Raw genomic sequence first — 27417 nt, 5'->3', positions numbered from 1 at the left:
GTGCTATTGTCAGATTTACTTTTTAGGAAGATCATTTTCACATAATTCCTCAACTGTACAATACCCATGCACTCACACAGGTCTCAATAAAAATAGGACCCTGCCTGGTTAACTGAATGAAGGAATAAATAAATGAATGAATTGTAAAGGGTGAAGGCAAACTGAAGCAGCTTATGTCAAAGATGCTCCAGTTTCTCAGATCCTATTATCAGAAATACTTACTGAGTTCCTATGTCGTATTTCAAGCTATCATAGGGACCTGGGATGAAAGACTGAATAAAACATGCCCTGAGACCATGAGAAGTTCACAGCCTACAGGGGAGCAGATGGTAAGCAGTTATACAACTATAATACAACACAGTAAGTGCACTAAGAATATATATTCAAGTGTTAACAATGATTATCTCTTGGTGAGTAAGATTATGAGTGGTCCTCATTCTTTTTTGTCTGTTTATTTTCTGACCTTTCTGTAAATGCTTTTATAATAAGGACTATAGAGAGAACTTACATAGAGACAGCCAATCAGATATCTATAAAAGGCCAGCAGAAAAGTAGTAAGAGATTAGCAGAAATGATACAGCATGAGTAGGTGGGGGCTTTGGCATGTTGTTGCGACTTCCTCTCCCAATGTTCTATTTCCCTGGTGTGGGGAATTTGAGCTTTGGAATACCAGTGATCTAGCCCACCTCTAGACTCCTCTTTTAGGACTTTGGTAGAATCAGTGTTGCTAGAACCAGGGCACAAAGTATAGTATTTTAAAACTACATACTATGAAGTACTTGGGCTTGAAGCCTACCGCCTTCCTTAAGCACCTCTAGGTTGGGGCTGAATCTAAAGCTCTGTGGTCACATGCTGTCACAGGATGGGGAGCATGTCTGTGAGAAACTACCAATAAAGTGTGGAAGAATAGTGGATAGATATTTTGTCTGAGTACAAGATGATACTGGCGAAATACTACTCCATAAAAAAAAAAAAAACCTGAATAGCCACCAGGTAGTCTGTTAGAGTAAGAAATGATCACCAGAAAATGCCACATAATCTCATATTTTAAGCCTCCTCATCCCTTATTCTTTGTTGTATGTGCAAATAAGTCTCCTAAAGGGTTTACAGAATGGTGGCCCACAGTTGCCCATAAGGAGAAAGCTGATAGCTCTCTGTCTAGCAGATATATTCCAAAGACTAAGGCAAGGAACAGCTCTTTACCGTATTTCATTAATTTGATGACGCTTTTTTTTTTCCACCTTTCTGAAATTAGAGGCATCTTAGAAACAATGGTGTCTTAGGCTGTAAGCAATAGTGTGATGGCACTGCTTCTCTCTTGCTCCAAGTACAGGCTGTGTATATACATCCAGCAGCAGACATTTTCCAGTAAACCAGATGTAGAGCTTACTTACAATAAGCCCAGCTAGAGAAAGCATTTTTATAGAATAGAGAGTAAGGTCTCATTGCATAATTGGATACCATTGCATGGTAATGTACTGTTAGATTATTTTTTTCTTCACCACCTTTGTAGAAAAAGTATTAGCCAGAGTGACTCTTCTTCTCTGGTGGGGCATAGTGTCCTCCAGGGAGTGCAAGAGGGGCGCTGTGGGGATGGATCTCTCTCACTAACAATGGTGCTCTTGCTGGTAGCACCAAATCCTCTAGCAGTTTTAATATCTTAGTTAAAACATAGTAGTTGTTTTTCCCTTTTAATAGAAGAAGAAATTCTTGTAAGAACTAGTGTGACTCATATACCATAAACATTCAGTGCTCTAATCCCCCATGGGTTTTGAATGCCAAACGACACTGTAGGCTTATATTTAAAAAAAAAAAAAACTGCATTGTATAATGCTGGAAAACATATGTTGAGCTTTCTACTATTAAGTAATGCTATAGTATTTTTAAAAATACATACTATAAAGTAAACCATTCATAAATTCCAATGTGATGCCAGTTATGTTAAAATCTTGACTACGTCATTTAATTCTCATGCATAATCCTTTTTTACTGTTTTAACTCAACTAGCAGAAGGAAAAAAAAAGGCTGAGGGAAAATATGTTAAAAAAAACACATACAGACAAATTCATAAATTCACACAACTCCTTGCTCGACAGATCTGTCCTCATTAGAAATACTGAGATTTCCAGTAAATCAAAATAATCTTCAAAACATGTGATTCATGAAGAGGTTAATGTATTTTTCAAATATCCGTAAATGCAAAGCCAGAAAAACCATTTTTGCATCTACATTCTCGGGCAGCTTTATAATCTCTAGACTAATGAACTCTCAATTCAATTATAAGTAACAAACTACAGATTATTCGTTCTGGAAGAAAATAGTACTAATACTAGTTATGTAACCGTAAAAATCAGAAGAGAGTTTTATGGTAATCATCTTTAGTCGATCTATGCAAAAAACAGAAAGAAATGGGTTCCTCTTAAAACATTGAAGCAAAGGAAATCATTTCAGTAGAATCCGTTGCAAAAAATAAAATTAATAAAACAAAGTATGCCCAAGGGGAAGCATTTTACATACCGTAATGATTGGTAAATCGCACCATATCAGTGGTAGGTATAGGACACGTTTGTACACTTTGGGAAGTGGTTTCTGGGTTGCCCAGAGTCCTGTGTTGCTCTGTTTATGACAGAGAACACTCTAACAGAACTTTCCTGAGTTGGTATTATGGTGAAACACAAAGCTTATGTAGATTCTACATTGTTTCCATCACTCTAAAACGGTAACTGCCAGGAAAGTGATAAATGAAGTATTTAAGCACTGGTTGGGACAAACAATTGTTAGCATGGCTCCAGTTCCGTGTCCCTGAGCATACTAAGAAAAACTCTTTGATCATACTGCCCCACTCTGGTCAAAGAGAGGAAATGAGTTTAGCCCTTGGAAGTGTTCATAGCACCACACACAATTCATGTAAAATGCATTTCATTAAAAGATGATGTGTCTCAAAAGGGCCAAGCATCCAAATGGAACGTAAATTAGTTTTCAAACTCAGATGAATGCACCTTTTACCCCTTTGGTTTAACAATTTAGGGGGAAAATGCTATTGTTAATACCATTAATTCCATAGAAACATCTATTATTTTTCTCTCAAGAATAGAACAAAATGTTACACTGGCATGTAATTCACTTGGTATATATAAATGCGAATTTAAAATTCTGGTTTATTAAATTATTCACGCTAATTCAGATGGGAAAATTCAGCATACGCTATTAATGATAAATTGTTAAGGTTGTTAGCTGTTGTCCAGTTGGCCCCTGACTAGTGGTGACCCAGGCACAATAGAATTGGACACTTTGCAACCCATAGGATTTTCATTGGCTGATTTTTGGGGGTAGATCACCAGGTCTTAGTCTGGAAGCTCTGGTGAAACCTGTTCAGCATCATAACACTATGCAACCCTTCACTGATACGTGGGTGATAGCTGTGCCTGTGTGCATCGGCTGGGAATGGAACCCAGGTCTCCTGCATGGAAGGCGAGAATTCTACCACAGAACCACCATTGCTTCCATTTGCAAATACTACACTGTAATATTTATAATTACTTTGTTTAAAATAAAAACAAAATATTATTAAAGCAACTGAAACTTAAATGCCAAAAGAGCTACAGATATATTGAAAAGCAAGTCTAAAAAATTTATAAATTGAGTCTGGGAGGCAGGGCCAAGATGGCAGAGTAGTCAGATGCTTCCTGTGGTCCCTCTTACAACAAAGACCTGAAAAACAAGTGAATCGATTATATATGACAACCTAAAAGCCCTGAACATCAAAGACAAAGTTGAGGAGTCAGAGTAAGCAGCAGGGGGAGGGAGAAACAGTTCAGAAGCAGCGAGGATTTGCCAGAACTGACCTGTCTGGGGCCCTGCTGGCTGGTTTGGCTGGCATGGCTGGGCTGAGGCAAGCAGGAGCATGCAGCACCCGTTTTCCACATCAGAAGAAACCTAGCGGCAGAGAGTTCTACACAAGCCTCCGGAGCCAGGGGGAAGTGGCCCTAAATCTACAAAAGTTAAATGCAAGTGTCTAATCTACCATGTGGGATCAAAATAACCCTTTCCCCCTCTGGTAAGTGCCTCTTTCCCCTTCCTCTATCCCTGTTGCTCTGCTCCAGTCTGGGTCCAGCTTCAGCAATTTCCCTGGGCCAGAAGTGGGACCCTTGTGCGCTTTAAGCCCTTCTCTGGCTTTAAAGAGGAATAAATTAACAAATAAGAAAATATAATCTGCCAGCTCCCCTAAGCCTGGAACTCAGGTAGGCACAGCCTCCTTACCTAGGCACAGGCTTAAGGGGTCTATGGACTTCGAATGCCTTTCACTCCTGCCTAGACCTGTGTGGGGCCATTTCAACAGAGTAGGCACTCATTAGCATACTACAACAGGGTACATACCTGAAGCCTATTTTCAACTGCAACAGCTAAGGGGGAGTGCCAGATTCATGACATTTTGACACTGCCCTGCCCATTAAGCAGGGTCCTCACCTACCCACATCAGGGACCTGAGGACCCATGCCACCTAGCCACCCATGACAGGGGTCCAAGAATAAGTGGTGCCTCCCAGTTCTTACAGCCCAACAGCATTGGGTGCCCAAAGTCCAGCTGCAAAACCCACCCACCTATGCACTCTAGGGAACAGGGTATGCCTTCCACCCAGGCACTCAGGGACAGCCATCAGCCGCTTACCTAGCTTAGCATATAATCCCCTACTGCATCCAGATACCTGTGCCTGCTCCAATCACCACAATCACCTTGCGCATCTAGGACTGTAGGTAAGAGCCTGCACCACACACTTGGGACCAACGATCTGGACACCTGAGCTGAATCCACACAGGAAAAGTAAATGTTAAAACAAAACAAAACATGAAGCTAGGACACAGTAAGCAAAAACAAAATAAATAAATATAATAATTTATTGATGGCTCGGAGGCAACAGTCAATATCAAATCATATAAAGAGGAAGGCTGTGGTAGCTTCAGCAAGTGACCAAAATAAACAGCCAGGAAACCTCCCAGAGGAAGATGAAGTCTTGGAATTACCAGAGGTAGAATTCAAAAGATTAATATACAAAACTCTTCAAGAGATCAGGAAGGAAATCAGGCACAATACAGACCAAGTGAAGGAACACACAGACAAAGCAATACAGGAAATTAAGAAGGCTATACAAGAGTAAAATGACAAATTTAACAGGCTGCAAGAAGCCATAGAGAGACAGCAAATAGAAATACAAAGATTAACATTAAAATTTAGAATTAGACAAATCAATAGAAAGTCATAGAAGCAGAACTGAGGCAAGGGAAGTCAGAATTAGACTGAAGATAAAGCACTTGACACCAATTTATTTGAGGAAAAATCAGATAAAAGAATTTTAAAATATGAAGAAACCCTAAGAATTATGTGGGACTCTATCAAGTGGAATCTATCAAGTGGAATAACCTATGTATGACTGGAGTACCAGAACAGGGGAGGATGACAGAAAATACAGAAAACTGTTGAAAATTTGTTGGCAGAAAACTTCCCTGATATCATGAAAGATGAGAAGGTATCTATCCAAGAAGCTCATCAAATCCCACACAACACAAAAGAAAGTCACAAAGACATATTATAATCAAATTTGCCAAAACCAAAGATAAACAGAGAATTTTAAGAGTGGCTAGAAAGTCATCTACAAAGAAGAGTCAATAAGACTAAGCTCTGATGACTCAACAGAAACCATTCAGGCAAGAAGGTAATGAGATAACATATATAAAGCCTTGAAGGAAAAAACTGCCAGCCAAGAATTATATATACAGCAAAACTGTTTCTCAAATACGATGGCAAAATTAGGGCATTTCCAGATAAACAGAAGTTAATGGGATCTGTAAAAACCAAACCAAAATTACAAGAAATGCTAAAGGGAGTCCTCCAGTCAGACAATCAATAACTCAGATAACAACCCAAGACTAGAACACAGGACAGAACAACCAGATACCAACCCAGATAGGGAAATGACAAAAATTAGTCAGAGCTAAAACACTGAAAATAGGCAAACAGAGACATCAATATGTAAAAGATGACAACATTAAAACAAAAAAAGAGGGACTATATAATGTAGTCATAGAACTTTCGTATGGAGAGGAAGTTAAGGCAATATCAAGAACTAAGAGATTGGTTTAAACTTAGAAAAATCGAGGTAAATTTTAAGGTAACCACAAAGGAAACTAATGATCCTACATATCAAAATAAAAAAGAAGAAAAACAAAGACTCAGCAAATACAAAATCAAAAACAATGAAAAATAAAATACATAAAGAAAAATGACTCAGCACAGAAAATAAAGTGTAACAAACTGTCAACAACACACACACACACACAAAATACATCAAAATGACAGCCCTAAACTAATAAAAAAAAAAAAACCTCATACCTATCAATAATCACAATGAATATAAATGGACTAAATGCACCAATAAAGAGACAGAGAGTGGTAGCATGGATCAAAAACACCCTCCATCTATATGCTGCCTACAAGAGACATACCTTAGACTCAAAGACACAAACTGAAACTCAAAGGATGGAAAAAACTATATTAAGCAAACAACAATCAAAAAGAGCAGGAGTGACAACATTAATCTCTGACAAAATAAACTTTAAAGTGAAATTCAGCACAAGGGATAAAGAAGGACAGTGTATAATGCTTAAAGGGTCAACACACCAGGAGGACATAACCCCCCAAAATATTTACATACCCAACGACAGGGCTCCAAAATACATTAAAAAAAAAAAACAACAAATACTCTAACTGCATTGAAAAGAGAGATAGACAGCTCTACAATAATAGTAGGAAACTTCAACACACCACTTTTGGTGAAAGACAGAACATCCAGAAAGAAGCTCAATAAAGACAAGGAAGATCTAAATGCCACAATTAACGAACTTGATCTCATAGACATGTATAGAATACTCCATCCAACAGCAGCCAAGTATACTTTCTTTTCCAATGCTCATGGACTGTCCTCCAGAATAGACACATAGTAGGTCACAAAGCAAGCCTTAACAGAATACAAAACATCAAAATATTACAAAGCATCTTTTTCTGACCATAAAACCATAAAAGTGGAAATCAATAACAGAAAAAGCAAGAAAAAAAAAATCAAATACATGGAAATTGAATAACACCTTGCTCAAAAACTACTGGATTATAGAAGAAATCAAGGACAGAATAAAGAAATTCATAGAATCAAATGAGAATGAAAACACATTCTAACAGAACCTTTGGGACACAGCAAAAGCAGTGCTCAGAGGTCAATTTATAGCAAGAAATGCACACATCCAAAAAAGAAAGGGCTAAAATCAAAACATTAATCCTACAACTCCAACAAACAGAAACACAGCAGCAAAAGAAGTCCTCAGGCACGAATATAAAGGAAATAATAAAAATTAGAGCAGAAAATAATGAAATAGAGAATAGAAAAATAACTGAAAAAGTTAATAAGACCAAAAGCTGGCTCTTTGAAAAGATCAACAAAATTGATAAACCATTGGCCAAATTGACAAAAGAAAAACAACAAAGGAAGCAAATAACCCAAAAAAGAAATGAGACGGGTGATATCACAACAGACCCAACTGAAATTAAAAGAATCACAACAGAATACTATGAAAAATTGTACTCTAACAAATTTGAATGTTGGAGAGGATGTGGAGAGACTGGAACACAGCTGGTGGGAATGTAAAATGGTACAACCACTTTGGAAATCAATTTGGCATTTCCTTAGAAAGCTAGAAATAGAACTACCATACGATCCTGCAATCCCACTCCTTGAAATACATCCTAGAGAAATAAGAGCCGTCACACAAATAGATAAATTATGGTACATACATCCAATGGAATACTACACAATGATAAAGAACAATGATGAATCTGTGAAATATCTCACAACATGGATGAATCTAGAAGGCATTATGCTGAGTGAAATTAGTTGCAGAAGGACAAATATTTTATCAGACCACTATTATAAAAACTCAAGAAAAGGTTTAAACACAAAAGAAAGCAACCTTTGATGATTATGGGGGTGGGAAGGGAGAGGGAAAGGAATTCACTGACTAGAAAAAAAAAAACTAGATAGTAAAAAAAAAATTATCTTAGGTGAAGGGAAGGACAACACACAACACAGAGGAAGTCAGCATAACCGCTCTAAATCAAAAAATAAGAAGTTCCCTAAACACAGCCAAACACTTCGAGGGACAGAATAGCAGGGGCTGGTGTCTGGGGACCATGGTTTTAGAGGAGATCTAGGTCAATTGGCATAACAAAGTCTATTAAGAAAATGTTCTGTACCCCACTTTGGTGGGTGATGTCTTGGGTCTTAAAAGCTTGTGAGCGACCATCTAAGATGCATTAATTGGTCCCAACCCATCTGGAGCAAAGGAGAATGAAGAACACCAAAGACACAAGGAAACTATTATCCCAAGGGACAAAAAGGGCCACATTAACCAGAGACTACATCAGCCTGAGACCAGGAGAACGAGATGATGCCCAGCTACCACCAATGACCACCCTGATAGGGAACACAACAGAGTCCCTGACAGAGCAGGAGAAAAGTGTGGAACAGAACTCAAATTCACGTAAAAAGACCAGATTTAACGGTCTGACTGTGACTGGAGGAACCCTTGAAGCCATGGCCACCGGATGCTCTGTTAATCCAGAACTGAAGCCATTCCCGAAGCCTACTCTTCAAAGATTAGACTGGACTATAAAACAAAATAGTACTCATGAAGAGTGTGTTTCTTAGTTTAAGCAATATAGGAGACTAAATGGGCAGCTCCTGTCTGGAGGTGGGATGAGAGAGCAGGAAGGGACAGGAGCTTATTGGATGGACACGGGAAACCCAGGGTAGAAAAGGGGAGTGCGCTGTCACATTATAGGGATTACAGCAAGTGTCACATAACAATATGTGTATAAATTTTTGTATGAGAAATTAACACGAGCTGTAAACTTTCACCTAAAGCACAGTTTTTTTAAAAAAAAAGAGAAAAAATTGATAAATTTCTTACCAATGTAACTGTTCACTTCAAAGTCATTTTTCTGGACACAGATATTTATAATCATATTAACAATAGTAAAATGTAGATCAACATTTACTGAGCACTTATTGTTCCTGACCCTGGGCTAAGATCTTTACATATAATAACTCATGTCATACACATAATAGAACTATGAAGTACGCACTGTTGTTATCGCTATCTTGCCAATGAGCAAATAGGCACTGAGAGGTTTAGTAACTTGTTTAAGGTTACACAGCTAGCAAGTGGTAGCACTAGGGTTCAACCCGAGGCCAGCATCCTGGCTCTTGCATTATGCTACTTATACAGGAAATAAAGAACCAGTTATCTTCTTGTACTTAGACTCTGAAAAAAAATGTGGTGTTGTGTCTATACTTCTATTTATCAAAATCAGATCAATAAACTATATGCTGATTGGGATATATAACACTCTGCTATAAACAGTAATAAAGGCCAACACAATCAAACGCTATTAAAAGCCACATTATCTTGACGTGCACATGGGTTTTGGTGTGTGTATGAATCAAAGGAGAATAAGTGGTTTGAAATAACTAGCAACTGCTTTCATTTTCCTGGGCTGTAACTTGTTTAAATTACGTCAGTTATAATCTTTGAGCGTTTCCATTTTTAGCAGTTTCCATATTTTTAAATTACCTGAATCTCTGTCCATGGCTTCCACCCTGGTGACAAACTCTCCCGGATTTTGGTTTTCTTTAACTGATGCATTATACAGGTGTTGCTTAAACACTGGTGCTTCATCATTTACATCAAGAACAGTAATTGTCAAGGTCTGGGATGAAGAAAGTGCTGGCCTGCCATCATCCAGTGCCAGGAGGGTCAGAACGTGCTGTGTTTGGATTTCATGATCCAAAGGACAAGTTGTAGTTAGTAGACCTGTTTTGAAAGAGAAGGGAAACAATATACAGCAGATATTCTTCAGAGAAATCATGTTCACTCTACCTGTGTCTAACTTATCTAAGGATAAAAATTCAGAAGCTCTCACTGTCAAAGCGTACATCTTACTGAGCCAACTTTAAATGGATACATTATCTAGAATAAAAAACATAAAATTATTAGTTAGGAAAGTCATCCTCATTTAAATTTTAAGGATGACTGTGAAATCAGAAATAATCTACACCCTTACATATGGAGCTACATCACAATTATATCTCTACCAGCCTCTGCCTTTATTTTAAAAGATATCTAGGGCATAAACAATGGTTTTTGTTAAAGAGTTAAGGTCTCTTTATACTTACTCTCAGTTACATGTCTTTTTTTTTTTTATTAACAATAAAGAGCAAAGACTTCATGATCCAGACAATAAGTTTCATGAATAAAACATGTCTCCAGTCTATTGTCATTTTCCAATCTATTGTCGTTTAAACATACAACCCATATAAGCAAAATGGATGAAGCCTTGCACACATATAACATTACATGATTCCAATTGTCACATTTTCTTTTTCGGATTGCTGTTTGTATCTCTAAAACAAGCTCATCCGATAAAGACCATAGCCGTCGAGTTGATTCTGATTCATAGTCTCCCTATGAGACACAGTAGAACTGCCCCATACGGTTTCCTAGGAGCGCCTGGTGGATCTGAACTGCTGACCTCCTGGTTAGCAGCAATAGCTCTTAATCACTATGCCACCAGGGCTTCCCATCCTGTAAGAGCTTTTATCCAAATAATTAAAGAAGAGGTTTACTAATTCAGATTTTATAAAGTAGCCTTTTAACAATTACTTATCACTTTATACTTCACAGGCATAAGCCACTGAAAAACTCACTATATAATAAATACGAGCCTTGTGAGAGAAAAAATTACGTATCTCATGTAAATGCACTCAGCAATTAGCATTTCATGTCTTTGAAAAATATCTCAACTGGAACAGCCACTGCAATTGTTTGAGCTTCATGAGACCTACATGACTGAGACACAATTCTAATTTTATTCACCATCTTTAACAATGTGAAAAAGACCTTCCATAGCCATCTTGGAAAATGGTTTAAGTATCACTGAAACAGGCCCTTGTAGAGTCCTGGTTCTAACAGAAATCAGCAGCTATGTCTGGACTATTTCTCTGTCAGTTGGGCATTTAGGCTGGGTCCATACATGCCTCAGAATGGAACCATATGTACTGGATTTAATAAATATTTTGATGAACTTTCCCAAGAGAATACAGCCAGACTACGATCGTGAGTTCTAAATCCTACACATTCGGTCCCTATCCAAATAATTCTCTTCCTAGCAGCTCGGCCAAATGGTATACATCTGAGAGCTCTTCTAAGGCTCATGCAAAAATTACTTTTTTAGAGAATGAGATAGTAGTCCATTTAATTTTCAAAATCTCTTGAAAAACAGGTAGAGGGAAGTTCATTTCCAAATTCCTAAGAATGATACTTTGTACATATAATCTTCCACCAAACTACATCAAATTTCCAGTAGATGCTACCTGGCAACATGGTAATGGCAGAGCAAATGATGTGACAATGAGTGACATTTCTGCTGAGTACTTGACAGTGACTAAAAGCTTCTGCAAAAAATAAAGTGTTGGTTAATGTGAGAAGCAAGAGTCTGAATACCCAAATCAGCCAAGCTATTTAAATAACAAAATAAAACATGTATTATATCCAGCTACTTACAAATGTATTCCTGTATGAGCTTAAAGGTAAGTTTCCACACTGAAGTCTTTGAATAATGCTTTTGATTAGTCATGTTCCCAAGAGCTCAGCTACTAACCAAACCATTGGTGAGCTGAGTCCACCCAGAGGCACCTCGGAAGAAAGGCCTGGTGATATACTTCTGAAAAGTCAGCCAAGAAAACCCTATGGAGCACAGTTCTACTCTTACACACATGGAGTTGCCATGAGTCAGAGCTGACTGGACAGTGACTCATTTGATTTTTTACCTTGATTCACTTTGGTACCATCTCCTACCTCCTACCCTATGTGGACCTACAAGGGGGCAAAGAAGTTGGCTACGATTCTCAGCCCAGGAAGTATGAGCTAGGAACAAAGCACAGTCATGATCCACAAATAGGTTATATAACCTCTGTGCTTATCACATATATGTTACACAAGTAAATCAAGTTAATTTTTTTAAAGCATATGCTTCTCGAGAACTATCATTTTAACAAAGAGGAAAATGAAAGGCATAAACAAAAATGAGTGACCAGGGGCTTTAATTTAAAGTGACATATTCGCACGGTACCTGATGACTCATCTAGTACAAAGGCCATGTTCTCATTTCCTGAGAGGATGCTGTACGTTACTCTTCCATTCCTTCCTTCATCTGGATCTTGTGCAGCTATGTGGTGCACCACGGAGCCCACCGTGGCATCCTCTTTAACGTGGGCAATGGGGAAGGACACGAACGTGGGGCTGTGGTCATTCACATCTAAAATCACAACCTTGGCTATCAGTGACCTCAGTCGCCGGTCTGTCACGTTCACCGCCTGATCGGATGCAGTGATTTTCAGGATGACAGTGGGAATGAGCTCTCTGTCAAGGAGGGATGCAGTAACCAGTGTGCCAGATGAGGGGTGGATGAGAAATGGGTTCATCCCAGGGTGGTGGGATTCAATGAAGTACTGTATTCTGCTGTTCAGAAAACTGCCGTCGCCATCTTTGGCGTTGAAGACATACACCAGAGTCCCTATGGGAACATTCTCTTCTATACTTAGCACAACGAACTCATCCTGGAAAGACGGGGTATGGTCATTCTGGTCTTCCACATCAATACTAAGGACGACTGTGCTATCCAGGGGAGGATTTTTGCTATGGTCTTTAGTAACCACCCTGAAAAGATAATGGGATGTCATTTCATAATCAAGTTCCTTAGCAAGGAACAAGTCTCCTGTTGAGCTGTCAATTTCAAAATGACCATCCTTGTCACCTGCAATGATACTAAAATGTAACTTTCCACTATGATGTTGTTGAAGGTGGTCAGGTGATTTTATCAAGCTTATTATCTTCGCAGGCTTTAAGCTTTCTGGTATAACCAAATGTCTAATATTCTGAGAAATGACAGCACTCCCTTGGGATTGTGGTATCACCTGAAATAAGAAATTTTTTAAAGCTGTTAATTTGTGGTAGTTTTTACACAGTTGTAGCAATACATATTATGACATTATTTTGAAAGCTAATTCATTCCATTTAGGTGATATACATGTGTTAATTGGTGGAAAAACATCTTTTTATATTATTCCAGTGTATCTCAGAAGAATTAAAACTGCATAATAACTAGAAGATAAGAAACTACAGAAATTTATAATTCCAAATTTGTTGCAAAATGTGACATGATAGTTTGATGAGGTCATACTGAACTGTAGCCTGTGATTCTTCAATGGGAATACGGGATGGCTAGTTGTCCAAAATACTCTTAATCCTAGAGACCAATCCTAGAGACCAACAACAGCTGTACACATTTAGAGTATCTTGTGTCTTTGCCCGAAACAAGAAGCTTGAGGTATGACCATATAGAATTTTCTTCTAACTCACATATCCTTAATCAATAAAGAATATAATTTGGAAACAGAACTCTCGGGAATATATATTATTGATCAGTATATATATACCTATGGTTGTATAATGATTGTCATGTACATGAACAGAAAAATCTAGCAATATAAAGTCATCTTATTTTTGAATGGCTGGTGTAATTTTTTCTACTATAAAGACTTTCCACAACTTCTCTGTTCATTATGATTAAAGAAAAATATTAAGACATGAATTTTATGTGACTTAGTTCCAAGTTTTAAAAAATTACAAAAAAACAATGTAATTTGTTGTATGGCCATTTGTTTACACACAAGTTTCTCTTGAAAACTTACCACATCCTTGCATTTAGGGACAAGTAAAAGAAAAGACACTTTTTTGTTCATTTTTAGATAGACAAAGCAACATAAAAGCCCATATAGTAATGAAAGTAAATATCTCGTCAAGAACTGTACACAGGGAATTTTTTAAATTATTTGGACCTAAATACTTTCCCTAGTGATAATCAAAAAGTACATCTGGTATGTACAATGCAATAAACATATTCATTTGTTTAACGTATCTTCACTCTACACGTTTGCATAAAAATCAAACAAAACCTTGAAAACATCCTTTTTCATTCTATGGTAACAATGGAACATTACCTGAATATTAATAACTGCCTGTCCTTGAAGGGGAGGCACACCCTGGTCACTGGCAATTACAGTCAGCCTGTAGGAAGGTCTATAATCAGAAGAAAGTATTGTGGCTGTTCTTATTTCACCACTGTTGGCATCAATCTTAAAGTGATCAGAACCATCTCCTACATACATGGACAAAGCATGCAAAAACAAAAATTAAGAAGTTAATGTTAATTGATGATGCAGATAATAAAGAATCAATTAATCCAAATATATGTGTAATCATTTGGAAGATTTATCTGCCTTAATCTCTGTGGGATATGAGCATAAAAATAATACTAAAAACATAGACAAGAAATACAATAGATTTTTAAAAATATTTTATTTTGAACATTTTAAAAATATAAAAAAGTAGACTGATATAATGAACTCCCATGTGCCAATCATCCAACTTCAAAAATAATCAATTTATGGCCAATTTTATTTCATCTCTACCCCATCATATACTTCCCTCCCCCATTTTCTTTGGAAGAAAATTCCAGAAATCACATCATTTCATCTGTACATATTTCAACATGCATCTCTAAAAGAGAATATTAACATAACATTATATCTTGAAAAATTAGTAATAATCTCTCAATATTATCAAATACCAAGTCAGTTTTCAAATTTCCAGTTGTCTCAAAGATATATTTTTTAAAAATAATTTGTGCAAATTAAGTACTGAAGGAAGAAGGCCAAGCTGCATTGCAGGCACTGGCAAAAACAAGGCTTCAGGAATTGACTGAATACCAACTGAGATGCTTCAACATATGGATGCCACTTTGAAAGTGCTCACTTGTTTATGCCAAGAAATTTGGAAGACAGCTACCTGGACAAATGACCGGAAGAGATCCATATTCATGGTCATTCTAAAAAAAAGTGATCCAATGGAATGTAAACATTATTTAACAATATCATTAATATTACATGCAAGCAGAATTTTACTAAAGATAATTCAAAAAGAACTTCACCCATACATCAACAGGGAACTGCCAGAAACTCAACCCAGATTCAGAAGAGGACGTAGAATTAGAGGTATCATCGCTGGTGTCAGATGGATCTTGGTTGAAAGTAGAAAATACCAGAAGATGTTTACCTGTATTTTATTGACTATGCAAAATACCATAACAAATTATGGATAACACTGCGAAGGATGGGAATTCCAGAACACTCAGTTGTGCTCATGAGAAGCCTGTACATGGACCAAGAGGCAGTTGTTTGAAGGGTGATACTGCATGGTTAAAAATAAAAAAAGGTGTGCATCGAGGCTGTATCCTTTCACCATACTTATTCAATCTGTATGCTGAGCAAATAATCCAAGAAGCTGGACTATATGAAGATGAACATGGCATCAGGATTGGAGGAAGACTCATTAACAACCTGTGATATGCAGATGACTAAACTTTGCTTGCTGAAAGTGAACAGGACTTGAAGCACTTACTGATGAAGATCAAAGACTACAGCCTTTAGTATAGATTACACCTCAACATAAAGAAAACAAAAATTCTTACAACTCGACCAATAAACAACATCATGGTAAATGGAGAAAAGACTGAAGTCATCAAGGATTTCATTTTACTTGGATCCACAATCAACACCCACGGAAGCAACAGTCAGGAAATCAAACCATGTATTGCATTGGGCAAACCTATTGCAAAAAATTGCAAAAGACCTCCTTAAAATCTTAGAAAGGAAAGCTGTCACTTTGATGACTAAAGTATGCCTGACCTAAGCCTTAGTATTTTCAATTGACTCATATGTATGTGAAAACTGCACAATGAAAACAGGAAGACCAAAGAACTCACACGCATGCACACACACACACACACACACACAAGTACCACAGAGAAGATGGTTTTAAACAGACATTTATTGTCTCACAGCTCTGAAGAATTGTTGTTGTTGCTGTTTGGTGCTGTCGAGTCAGTTCTGACTCATAGCAACACTATGTACAACAGAACAAAACACTGCCTGGTCCTGCGCCATCCTCACAATCGTAGTTATGCTTGAGCCCATTGTTGCAGCCACTGTATCAACCCTTTTCTTTGAGGGTCTTCCTCTATTTCACTGATCCTCTACTTTAGCAAGCATGATTTCCTTCTCCAGGGACTGGGCCTTCCGGATAACGTGTCCAAACTCTGTGAAAATAAAGTTTCGCCATCCACGCTTCTAAGGAGTGTTCTGGCTGCATTTCTTCCAAGACAGATTTGTTCATTCTTCTGGCAGTCCAGGGTATATTCAATATTCTTTGACAACACCACAATTCAAATGTATCAATTCTTATTCGATCTTCCTTATTCATTGTCCAGCTTTTGCATGCATTTTCCTAGATTCATACTTCATGCATTCCAGTTTCCCATTATTAATGGTTGTTTGCAGCTGTTTCTTCTCTTTTTGAGTCAAGCCACATCAGGAGATAAAACTCTGTAACGCTTGACTCTATCCACATCATTAAGGTCGACTCTACTTTGAGCAGGCAGCTCTTTCCCAGTATTTTCAGTGCCTTCCAACCTGAGGGACTCGTCTTCCAGCACTATATCAGATAATGTTCTGCTGCTATTCATAAGGGTTTCACTGGCCAGTTTTTTCAGAAGGAGATCACCAGGTCCTTCGTCCTAGTCTGTGTTAGTCTGAAAGCTCTACTGAAAACCTGTCCATCATGGGTGACCCTGCTGGTGTTTGAAATACCAACTTCCAGCACCACAACAACAAGCAAGCCACCACAGTAAAACTGACAGACAAGTGCTGGTATGGAGAAAAGGAATCCAAACTCAGGGTGTTGGCAGGGCCATGTTTTCTCCGAAATTTCCAGGAGAAGTTTCATTTTTTTTTCTGTCTTGACTTCTGATAGCCCCAAGCATTTCTTAGCTTGAAGCTGCAGCATAAGTCTGTCCTCACAGGACTGTCTGTCTGTGTATCTCTTCTATTTTATAAGGACATCACTCAGATGAGATTAGGACCACCTTACTCCAGTATGACCACATGTTAACTTAACCGATACCATCTTCAAAGGCCCTATTCCCAAACAAGGTTATACTCACTAGTGCCAGGGTTAGAACTACAACATACCTTTGTGTGTGTGTGTGCTTTAAGTGAATGTTTACAAATCAAGTCAGTCTGTCATACAAAAATTTATATACACCTTGCTATATGCTCCTAATTGCTCTCTCCCTAATGAGACAACCTACTCCTTCTCTCCACTCTTTTTGTGTCCATTCTGCCAGGTTTTAACCCCCTCTGCCCTCTCATCTCCCCTCCAGATAGGAGATGCCAACATAGTCTCAAGTGTCTACTTGATCCCAGAAGCTCATTCTTCATCAGCATCTTTTTCTATCCCATTGTCCAGTCCAATCCATGTCTGAAGAGTTGGCTTTGGGAATGGTTCCTGTCCTGGCCCAACAGAAGGTCCGGGGGCCATGACCACCAGGGTCCTTCTAGTCTCAGTCAGGCCATTAAGTCTGGTCTTTTTAAGAGAATTTGGGGTCTGTGCCCCACTGCTCTCCTACTCCCTCAGGGGTTCTCTGTTGTGTTCCTTGCCAGGGCAGTCCATCGGTTGTAGCTGGGCACCAGCTAGTTCTTCTGGTCTCAGGATGATGTAGTCTATGGTTTATGTGACCCTTTCTGTCTCTTAGGCTCATAATTACCTTGTGTCCTTGGTGTTCTTCGTTCTGCTTTGCTCCAGGTAGGTTGAGACCAATTGATGCATCTTAGATGGCTGCTTGCTAGCATTTAAGACCCCAGACACCACTCTCCAAAGTGGGATGCAGAATGTTTTCTTAATAGATTTTATTATGCCAATTGACTTAGACGTCACCTCAACATATCTTTTTGAGGAACACAATTCAATCCATGATATGTCTTAATTTTGTCCTTGCAATGCATTTGTTGATGAACCTGGATCATGTATCCTAAAGAGTTGTCCACGGTCTAGATTTGGCTGTTTCATCTCCATTGTGTAGCTTAATATGTTCCTCTGTCCTTGAGTTTTCTGTAAATTGGCATGTAGACAGAGAAAACTGAATCAGGTTGGGTTTTTACAGCAAGACTATTTCATAAACGCTGTTTTATGTTTCCCTTCTGAAGCACATTTCTGGCTGCCTTTGTTTGTGATATTAGACCCCACTGATGCCTACATCCACTAATGACCCATGAAGTGTTGAAAGTGTAATATCCTATCGTTTCTTTTTCATTCATTAGCTGGGATATTCCAATAAATAGAAAGTCTCTTGTGTACTTTTTAATTACACAGTGCAACAGTTCATTATAAGACAGGAAAGACAAATGCTTGATGCTAATATTTACCAGTTTTTAAAATAATGGGCTGATTTCACTGACATCGTCCAATGCTCCAACTATAATCAGGAAAGTTTTGCTTTGTTTTTAAGAATCATTAATGCATGAACGCAAACAGATTAGATGTGTTTCAATCTATTGCCATTTTTGTCTTTATTGATGCTCAAATTGTCCTGTCTTTGAATACTGGGATCCCTTAAAGCTGATTCCTGGGTCTTTTTGACACGATCCTAGTAGTCTTTAACAGTGTCCTCGCATCTGGTATGGCAAACTGGTGCAGACTCATCTTGTAGGTTTCCTGCCCAAGACCTGGAATCAGCCATTTCTCCAAGAGCACCTGGTTCCTTTTAGTGGAAAGTGATTTTGGGAGACCACACTCTGGGCATTAGGGGTGCTCCTTGCTTCTGGATTGGTCATTGTTTCAAGGCCTTTTTAGTGGACAGAGAACACAAGCGCAAACACATGCACGCAAATTTTGTCCTAGGTACATACTGATACTTTTAATTCAAGTTGATTATCACAGAGATTTTAGTTAAAAACCAGATTTGCATTCTTTAACAAAAGGGGACTACTTCAAACAAACCAAAAACTCAGACAATGCCTGAGACAGAAACTCTCTTTCATTGTCTCGTTCAACAGTTGCTGAGTTATTACCATAGACAGGGACTTTACCAGTTTTAGAGGATATAAAGACAAATAAAAAAGTACTCCTACCTTCAAAAAGCTCAGAGTCTAGAGCATGAAATCGTGCAATATTTATTAGTTGTGATTTGATCCATTTACTATGCTTTGATCCATTTACTTTAATCTCATAGGAATATTGTAGAATACTTTCATAATAGGGTTCATATCTTTGTTCCAATCATACTGATTTTATCTTGTTATTTTATCTTATTATATTTTGTAGTTGCCTCTATTTTCCAGTCAGATGAAATGAAAACAGATATGAATAGCACAATATGTATATAATCATATTTTTCATATTGCTATGCCTGAGTAACACTTTAGAAGCTGACTTTTTAAAGCTTAATACATATTTCAAACATTCAGAACAATTACAATGATCATCCACATCATTACCTTCAAGACTGATCAATTATCAGTATTTTCTTCAAGTTTTTTAAATAAATGACAGAATATAAATACAGTGTTAGAAGCTGTGTGTATCTCCAAATCTCATTGCTCTCTTCCTTTCTCGTAGTCACTATTCTGAAGTGGGGGTGTATCTTCCTAGTCCGTATATTCATAAATACTACACAGCATAGTTTTGCTTGTTTTTAAATAATGGTATTATAGCAGATTACAGCTGACTACATTAATCTGTGTGTGCATTCATGTGCCCACACATGTGTGCGTGTGTGTGTGTCTTCCCTTTCCATCTCCACTGCCTCCTACATATATTCTCTTTCCCATGCCCCCCCAAAAAAAAACAGGAGGAAAAAAGATACAAAGATCTTACTGACTTTGTAGCCAAAAGAAGGCTTTTGACTGAATGCTTGCAAAGTCAGTTTTTCTTCTCTCTAGGATTAGATTAGAACAGGCTATTTATTCATTGAAGATGGATGATTTCTATTTAGGACATAGTAGCACTGCTCTGATTTTACATTGAAGTTTTAAGTTTTTTGTTTAAATGAAGGTGATTCTCAAATGTAACAAGTATATTTTGTTAGGCGTTATTTCCAAAGTTAACTAGGGCATTCTAAATAATCAAAGTAGAACCTCTCTTCCCAGAAGTAGACAGATAGCAGATAAATGAAAGAGGAAATTTGCGAAGCTCTTAATCCTTTAAGAATAGTGGCTTTTACCTGAAGATACTGAATATATCACTTCTCCATTGTTTCCTTCATCAAGATCTTTTGCAAACACAGTTGTAACTAGCATATTTACTGGTTGACCTTCCAGAACCTGTCATTAAAACAAATGGCTTACAAATTAGTGAAATTTAAAAAAAGAAATGTCAGTTAACCTTTAAATAAGAACACATTACTACTAAGCATTTTTAGCTATTTTAAAATCCACATATTATTCGCATGGCTACCATATAAAAGTTATATGAGTTTAAGTGCATGAAAAGAATCCATCCAACAAATTTAAATTTTTACTCGATTTGAGCAAATTATCTGAAGTATTGGAACTAATGCTAAAAAAAAAAAAAAAAGAAGAAGAAGAAAAATCAAATAAACTAAATAATCTTAGATTTTGGATGTATTTTGGGAATCCTAGCATCTTCTCATTCATCACCTTCTCAGGACAGTTTTTAAAAGGTTGTTGTTATGGTAAAAAATATGCTGAAGGTAAACACGACCCTCCACTACAGGACACATACCCCATTAATTAAGGAGCTTTCCTGGAATACTGAAACACACGTGTGGCGCTCCACTCCCTGTTCTGAGTCTCACTGCCCAATTAAAGCTACAGGATATTTTAATTAAAAATTATGAAGGTATTATGATAATGTTTTGCTTTGATAAGATATTTCTTTAAATCTGGCTTTGGAAGATCAAGTTAAAGTTATTGACTTCCTCAGTACCTTTTTAAAATTGTTCAATATGCATATTTGAACACAATTTGAAAATCCAATTCAAGTGTTTTGTAGCAGGAGCTTCCAAGCTTTTATTTGTATAACCCATTCATCAAAAAAAAAATTAGGAGTAGCTGCCAGGTATATTTATTTAATAATTATGTAGTACATGAGCTAATAGGTTAATTTATTATATATACTGTAAAACATACAAAATCATGGATGTGAAAAAGAATAAGATAATATAATTGGAAGTTTGTGCATGTGCTCAGAAGGATCACCGTTTATAATCTCTGGGTGTACAGCTGTCCCCTTTGGAACCACAGATTGTCCCCTACCTTTAACTAACCGTTTTAGATTGTCCCCTACCTTTAACTAACCATTTTAGATTGTCCCCTACCTTTAACTAACCATTTTAGATTGTCCCCTACCTTTAACTAACTTTTTTTTTTTTCCTACCTTTAACTAACCATTTTAGATTGTCCCCTACCTTTAACTAACCATTTTAGATTGTCCCCTACCTTTAACTAACCATTTTAGATTGTCCCCTACCTTTAACTAACCATTTTAGATCGTCCCCTACCTTTAACTAACCATTTTAGATTGTCCCCTACCTTTAACTAACCATCTTGTATCGCCTGCTCAGAAGGAGGCCTGTATACAGAGACACATGCACTACTGGAAAAACAATTCACATTCGAGTATTACTGATAACGGGGTACCATTACGTTTGTATATGAAGGGCAGAGCTACATTATTATAAGACAGCTAAATGTGCCATCCCAAATGCCACGTATAACCATTTTCTTTAAGAAATGTCTTCTTTGACATTTGCACAATTACTAGTTCTTCTCGAGATGTACGCATAGCCACACAAAGACTGATTTGATAAATTCTCACTTTTTACCACAAGATGGTGCTCAAAACAAATGTTGTATAATTCCGCAGAGGCTAAGAATATTGAAAAATCATTCCACATACCTTGATGTGTAACTCCTTTCCAGGGAGGCACTGTGGGAAATATGGCTTGTTATCATTGATGTCAGTAACTGAGATATAAACCACCATCGTGGCATTTTGGGGTGGGGAGCCGTGGTCAGTCACCAGGATAGTCACCTGATGATGTGCTTGACCCTCACGATCCAAGGCCACCCAGCTTATAAGTTCACCTGAGAAACACAAGGTAGAACAAAAGAGACAGACGTTGGGAATTATGATACTGACATTATGAACCACATCCAAAATAATTCACACAAAAGATGATGAAATACAAAGCTCTGAGCAAAAGCACAATTTCCTAGACCCTGTGCACAGTAGTTGGTTCTACTGTTGAAAGAATTCTCTAAAGATGCTACCGAAAATGCGTCTTTAAAATTGTCATTCTTTGAATTTCAAATTATCTATGACCACCAACCGTTTGAACTAAAAAATGAATTCATAAAGGCAAATGATAAAATATTCTGTGGGGATTTATTAATAATATGAAAGACTTAAGATCGGTGCTTATTCCTCCCTATGCTGCTATATAGAATAGCGGGAAGTACGTGAAGCCTGACATCCCAACGTCTCGGGCCGGGTCTCCCTACCCCCACCTCAGACACCTAATGATCTCTCTCAGCCCACCTCCTGGAGCTGTCACCAGGAGCAAATGCAACCATAAATTTAAAAGTATCTTGTAAACTGTAAATTATTACACAGATAGTAGTTGTTATTATTACTTTAAAACAACAACAGAACATCCTTCTGGAAATCAGATGATATTCCTCAGACAGTGGTTTGTCTTACACGGTTAATTCTTTTTCTCTCACAAAATACATGCGTAGCAATTGGTAGTGACTTCTCCAATAACTCTAAATGCTTTACAATCCTTCTTTTACATATTTGTGCCTAGAACTGTGCCCCGTTCTGTAACTCCCCACATGTGTCAGACATGGAGACTCAGGCTTAAAATCCTAACTGGCCCTGCCTACTGCCAAGGGCTGCTGGGGGACATGTGCCTTCTTGGGTAGCCCATCTCCTGCTGTGGAGTTCTGCTGCGCACTGGTTTCCTCACCATTTATGAAAATATCTATTTGTGAGAAAGCATACATGAAGTGAAGGGGCCCTAGTGGTAAAAAGGTTGGCTGCTAACCGAAAGGTTGGCAGCTCAAACCCACCCAGTGGCTCTGAGGGAGAAAGACCTGGCAATCTGCTTCCATAAAGATTACAGCCAAGAAAACCCCATGGGCAGTTCTACTACCACGTGGGTTCACTACGTGCCAAAACTGACTCAACAGCCTCCAACAACAACATACATGAAGTGACCACCTATTATTCCTATTTCTAAGAATTTTTTCCCTCTTAATCCAAATAAAATGACATCGAGTCAATGCTGGACTATTAGCCGAAGGGTTGGCTGTTTGAACCCACCCGGAGGCTCCTTGGAAGACTGGCCTGGTGATCTGCTTCTGAAAGGTCACAGCCTTGAAAACCCTATGGAACACAATTCTACTATGCACACATGGGGTTGCCATGAGTAGGAACTGACTCGACGGCCACTAACAACAAAACAAAAGTCAAAATAAAGAACAAATTAGAAAATTCACCTTTGGGTAAATTGCTGGATTGGCGAGTTAAAATGCAGTGTTTACTACAACTTTTTGTAATGAACAAAAATCCCACAGAACAACTTCCTTTTTTTTTTTTTTAACTTAAATTCCAAACTGTAATTCTTCTCTGAAAACCCTGTGTCCTAAATGGCAAGCAGATCTTTATTTGATAAACCAATTCTAACTGATAAGAAGCAGCTGTTCCTGTTTGGAGGTCAGTGGTGACAACGACTGTGGGCTTGGCCTGGGGCTGGGGTGTGGATGATGCCAAGTCAGGGCTCAATGGGAGGAAGAGTCCTGATCACTAAGACAAGATGTCTGCTCAGAGCACCAGGATATGGAGGGCGGGCTTGCCTGCAGTCCACTGAAGGGTGCCCTCAGAGCATGACACAGAGCAGGTCACGAGTTAGCTCCTCTATGCACACTAAGGAAACTGAAGCTCTGAGGTTGTTACTTGCTCAAGATCACACAACTAAGGGAACAAGGCCTGGTCTTCTGAATGTGGGGGCTGGACTGGTTGTGGGAGATAGAAGATCATAGAGAAACCAATGATAGTTTGTATATTTAAAAAAAAATATATCAAGTGAAATAGAAGACCTAGAAAACTAGCCATATGGGAGTAAAGTACAAGCAGGGCCATGGTGAACAGGTGTGCAGTGTGTGTCCTGCACAGGAGAGGGGTCCCAGCTTCAGGAGCGAGTGGGAGCACCAGTCCAGCTTGTACTCTTCTTGGCAAGCCATGCACCTGATGAGAAGCTACATCTGCCTGCAAGAAGAGGCACCTTTCTCTAGTTCACATGTAAAGGTGCCTTTAGATCGATGGCTTGAAGTCAACCCCTTCAGAAAAGGGCAGGGGGTACCATTTGTACAGGCTATAATATAAATGGTGCCTCCAAATTTGACAGACCAAATTTTCAAAAATCAAGGGTGGAGCGGTACAAAGTGGTGGCCTTCTCTTTCCTCCTACTAGCTCCATGACCTCGGGCAAGTTCCTTGAGCTATCTGAGTCTCAGTGTCCTCAGCTATATACTTGGGGAAATTATATTTCATTTTTAAGTGGTTATAAAAATGAAACAAATTACCTATGAGTTGGAACCGACTTGACGAAACCTAACAACAAATTTTAAATATAGTAACATTTTTATATTTAATTTCTTAATTAAAACTTTAAAAACACTCACTGTAAATTTTTTCCCCTTCTCCCTTTTCCCTTGCCGAAATGAGAATGGGAACATATATCCCTAAATCAACTTTGAAATCTTAACTAATGGATTGATTTCTGCTCTTACACTGAGGAAATTTATATTTCATAAAATGTTCTTGACATTTTGAAAAAAATCTACAAATGAAAAAGAATGGTTGTTCAAAAAATTTAGACTTTACCCAAGAATTTATTCAATCCAGTTCTGACTATACCTAAGTAAGAACCATATATCAGCACTATATGGACGTAAGGCAAGAGAAATGTGAATCATTATAGGTAAAATTCTATTCAAGTTTTACTTTATTTTAAAACCACGCAATACTATAATCAAATATGTGTATTTACTATAAACTATAGCTTTAATTATATGTTTGTACTAATGCTATACTTGAAAGATTTGAGTTTTGTCAGTCTCAGTTTTATAGGAATAGGTGAAAGCTATGAAATGCTACCTGTATTAGGATTCATCTTGAAGAATTTTCCATCAGACAAAAGGAAATATGAGAGCCGTCCATTCTTCCCAGAGTCTCTGTCAACTGCCGTAATCTTGCCCATCACCCCTTGGAGAACAGGACTCTCCTTGACTTTCAAAAACAACACATCATGCAAGAAGGTAGGGGAATTGTCATTCTCATCCAGGACATGAACAATTACTGAGGTGCTCGCATTTTGCGACAATCTGTCCTCTGGAATCCAGGCAAACACTCTGAAATTATATGTTTGTTTGGATTCATAGTCGAGTTGTCTCCGCGTATAAATCCAACCTGTGTAAGGGCTGACGCCAAAGACGGCTGAGGCTATGCTGGGTTCCAGAAAGTACATAAGCTGTGAAGTTGTCTGCTGTGGGTCAAGTGAGTAGGCCTGTATCTGCAGTATTTGGGTAGTTGGTGAGAGGGATTCACTAATTTCTACTTGATAGACCAAATTTTCAAAAGTCAAGGGTGGACTTGATTCTTGTTTTTCAAAAACTACTGTCAGCACTAACAGGGATGCCCGAGGAGGAACTCCACAGTCCTTGGCCATGAGCGTCAGCATGTGCTTCTGCGGCACGTCCCCTTCCAGACTTCCATTGAGGTACACCATACCAAGGCCTTGGTCAATGGTGAAGATGCCTGGGGTCTGGCTGGCAATGGAGTATTGAATAAATCCATTCAGACCACTGTCTTTGTCTTCTGCTCGTGCAAGGTACAAGGCTGTGCCAGGCGGTGTGACCTGCAATATTTTAATCTCGTCAGAGTCTGTGAGAAATGCTGGGTAGTTATCATTGACGTCAAGGACAGTTATGTTGACTTCTGTGCTGCTGCAGCTTGGGGAGCTTCCCAGCTGCGCCTGGACGGTGAGCACAGCCATGGGCTGCGTTTCATGATCTAGAGGCTTCTGGGTACAAATGATGCCCAGCCACGGGTGAATAGAGAACTTTGCATCCAGATTGCCAGAAGTGATTCTGTAAAAGATTGGCTCTGTGGAATCTAGGGGAGTAAAAAGAGAAAACTGTCTCTATATGCATAAAAAAAAAAAATCCTGGTAGCTAAAAATGTTAATATATACATCAACAATGTTGATATAAAAATAAATGACAAAAAAAAGAACTTGAAAAAAAAATGTTGGTATATGCTATACATATGGAGAATACAAGGAGCCCTAGTGGCGCAACAGTCAAATGCTCAGCCACTAATGGAAGAGGTTGGTGGTTCAAACCCGCCCAGCAGCTCTGTGGGAGAAAGACATGGCAATCTGCTCCCATAAAGATTACAGCCCAGGAAACCGCATGGGGCAGTTCTACTCTTTCACATGGAGTCATTAAGGGTCGAAACCAACTCAACGGCACCTAAGACAGCACTGGAGAATACAATACAATGTTTTGCTTCTTCCTCAGCACTCCAAAGACTGTTGACAAGTGGGCACGACAGGTGGTTTAAGATGTATAAATGGACAGAGGTTATGTTCAATGGACAAGGAGCAAGTCACAGGTTTAACTGTCTTCATTCCTTCCTTCTTCTTGCATTAGGTAAAAGGGAAAGATTCAGAGCATAATTTGGATACCTTTTTTATATATTTGAGGAAGCCACGTTAAGATTATGTTTCTTTCTCTAGATATCTACCAATGAATGGCAAAAACTCTCTACAAATGTCGGGAGAAGGCAGAGAAAAAAAAAGGAGGGGACTTCGAGTAGGACAAGATTGTTGAACAAGTAATTCACATCTAGGAATTTATTCTGTAGAGATACCACCACAAGTCTAAAAGACAAGGATACTCCCTGCAGCACCCCTTGGACTAGCAAAAATTGTGAATCATTCAAATTAATAGCAAAAGGATAACGTTTAAGTAAAATGCACTTTATATCCTAGTATAAATACTATGCAACTATTTTTTTTAATGGTACAGAATGATGTCCAATATATACTAAGTGGGAAAAAGAGGGTAGCTGTAGGAAAAAAAATGTAAAAGGATACATTTTTGCAAAAAAAAAAATTAAGCTTGTGGGTGTTTGGGGGAATGGATTATAGGAGACAAACTTTCTACATTGTAAGTATTCTGTATTGATTTAAACTTCCTTTTAAAAGTATCTATACTTTTGTAATCAGAAAATATATATATATATATTTACACACACATAGGTTAAGAGCT

General features: G+C 38.1%; 1 protein-coding gene across 2 annotated transcripts in view; it reads right to left on the bottom strand.

The window, feature by feature from the left end:
- The window catches only part of DCHS2 (dachsous cadherin-related 2), a 384441-nt gene that overhangs the window by 79359 nt on the left and 277665 nt on the right, over positions 1 to 27417 (bottom strand). For both annotated transcript variants that reach the window (XM_049905372.1, XM_049905373.1), the window contains exons 5-10: positions 25241 to 26257; positions 21978 to 22165; positions 20281 to 20380; positions 14165 to 14322; positions 12235 to 13078; positions 9678 to 9917 (exon numbers count right to left, since the gene is read on the bottom strand). In XM_049905372.1, the coding sequence (XP_049761329.1) occupies positions 9678 to 9917; positions 12235 to 13078; positions 14165 to 14322; positions 20281 to 20380; positions 21978 to 22165; positions 25241 to 26257 (2547 nt within the window). The remainder of the gene's footprint in view (positions 1 to 9677; positions 9918 to 12234; positions 13079 to 14164; positions 14323 to 20280; positions 20381 to 21977; positions 22166 to 25240; positions 26258 to 27417) is intronic.

This window comes from Elephas maximus, chromosome 13, assembly GCF_024166365.1.
Source record: "Elephas maximus indicus isolate mEleMax1 chromosome 13, mEleMax1 primary haplotype, whole genome shotgun sequence".
In the NCBI taxonomy this organism is placed as follows: Eukaryota; Metazoa; Chordata; class Mammalia; order Proboscidea; family Elephantidae; genus Elephas; species Elephas maximus.
Note: the sequence above shows the minus strand (reverse complement) of the source record. Positions and strands in the feature narration are given on the sequence as shown.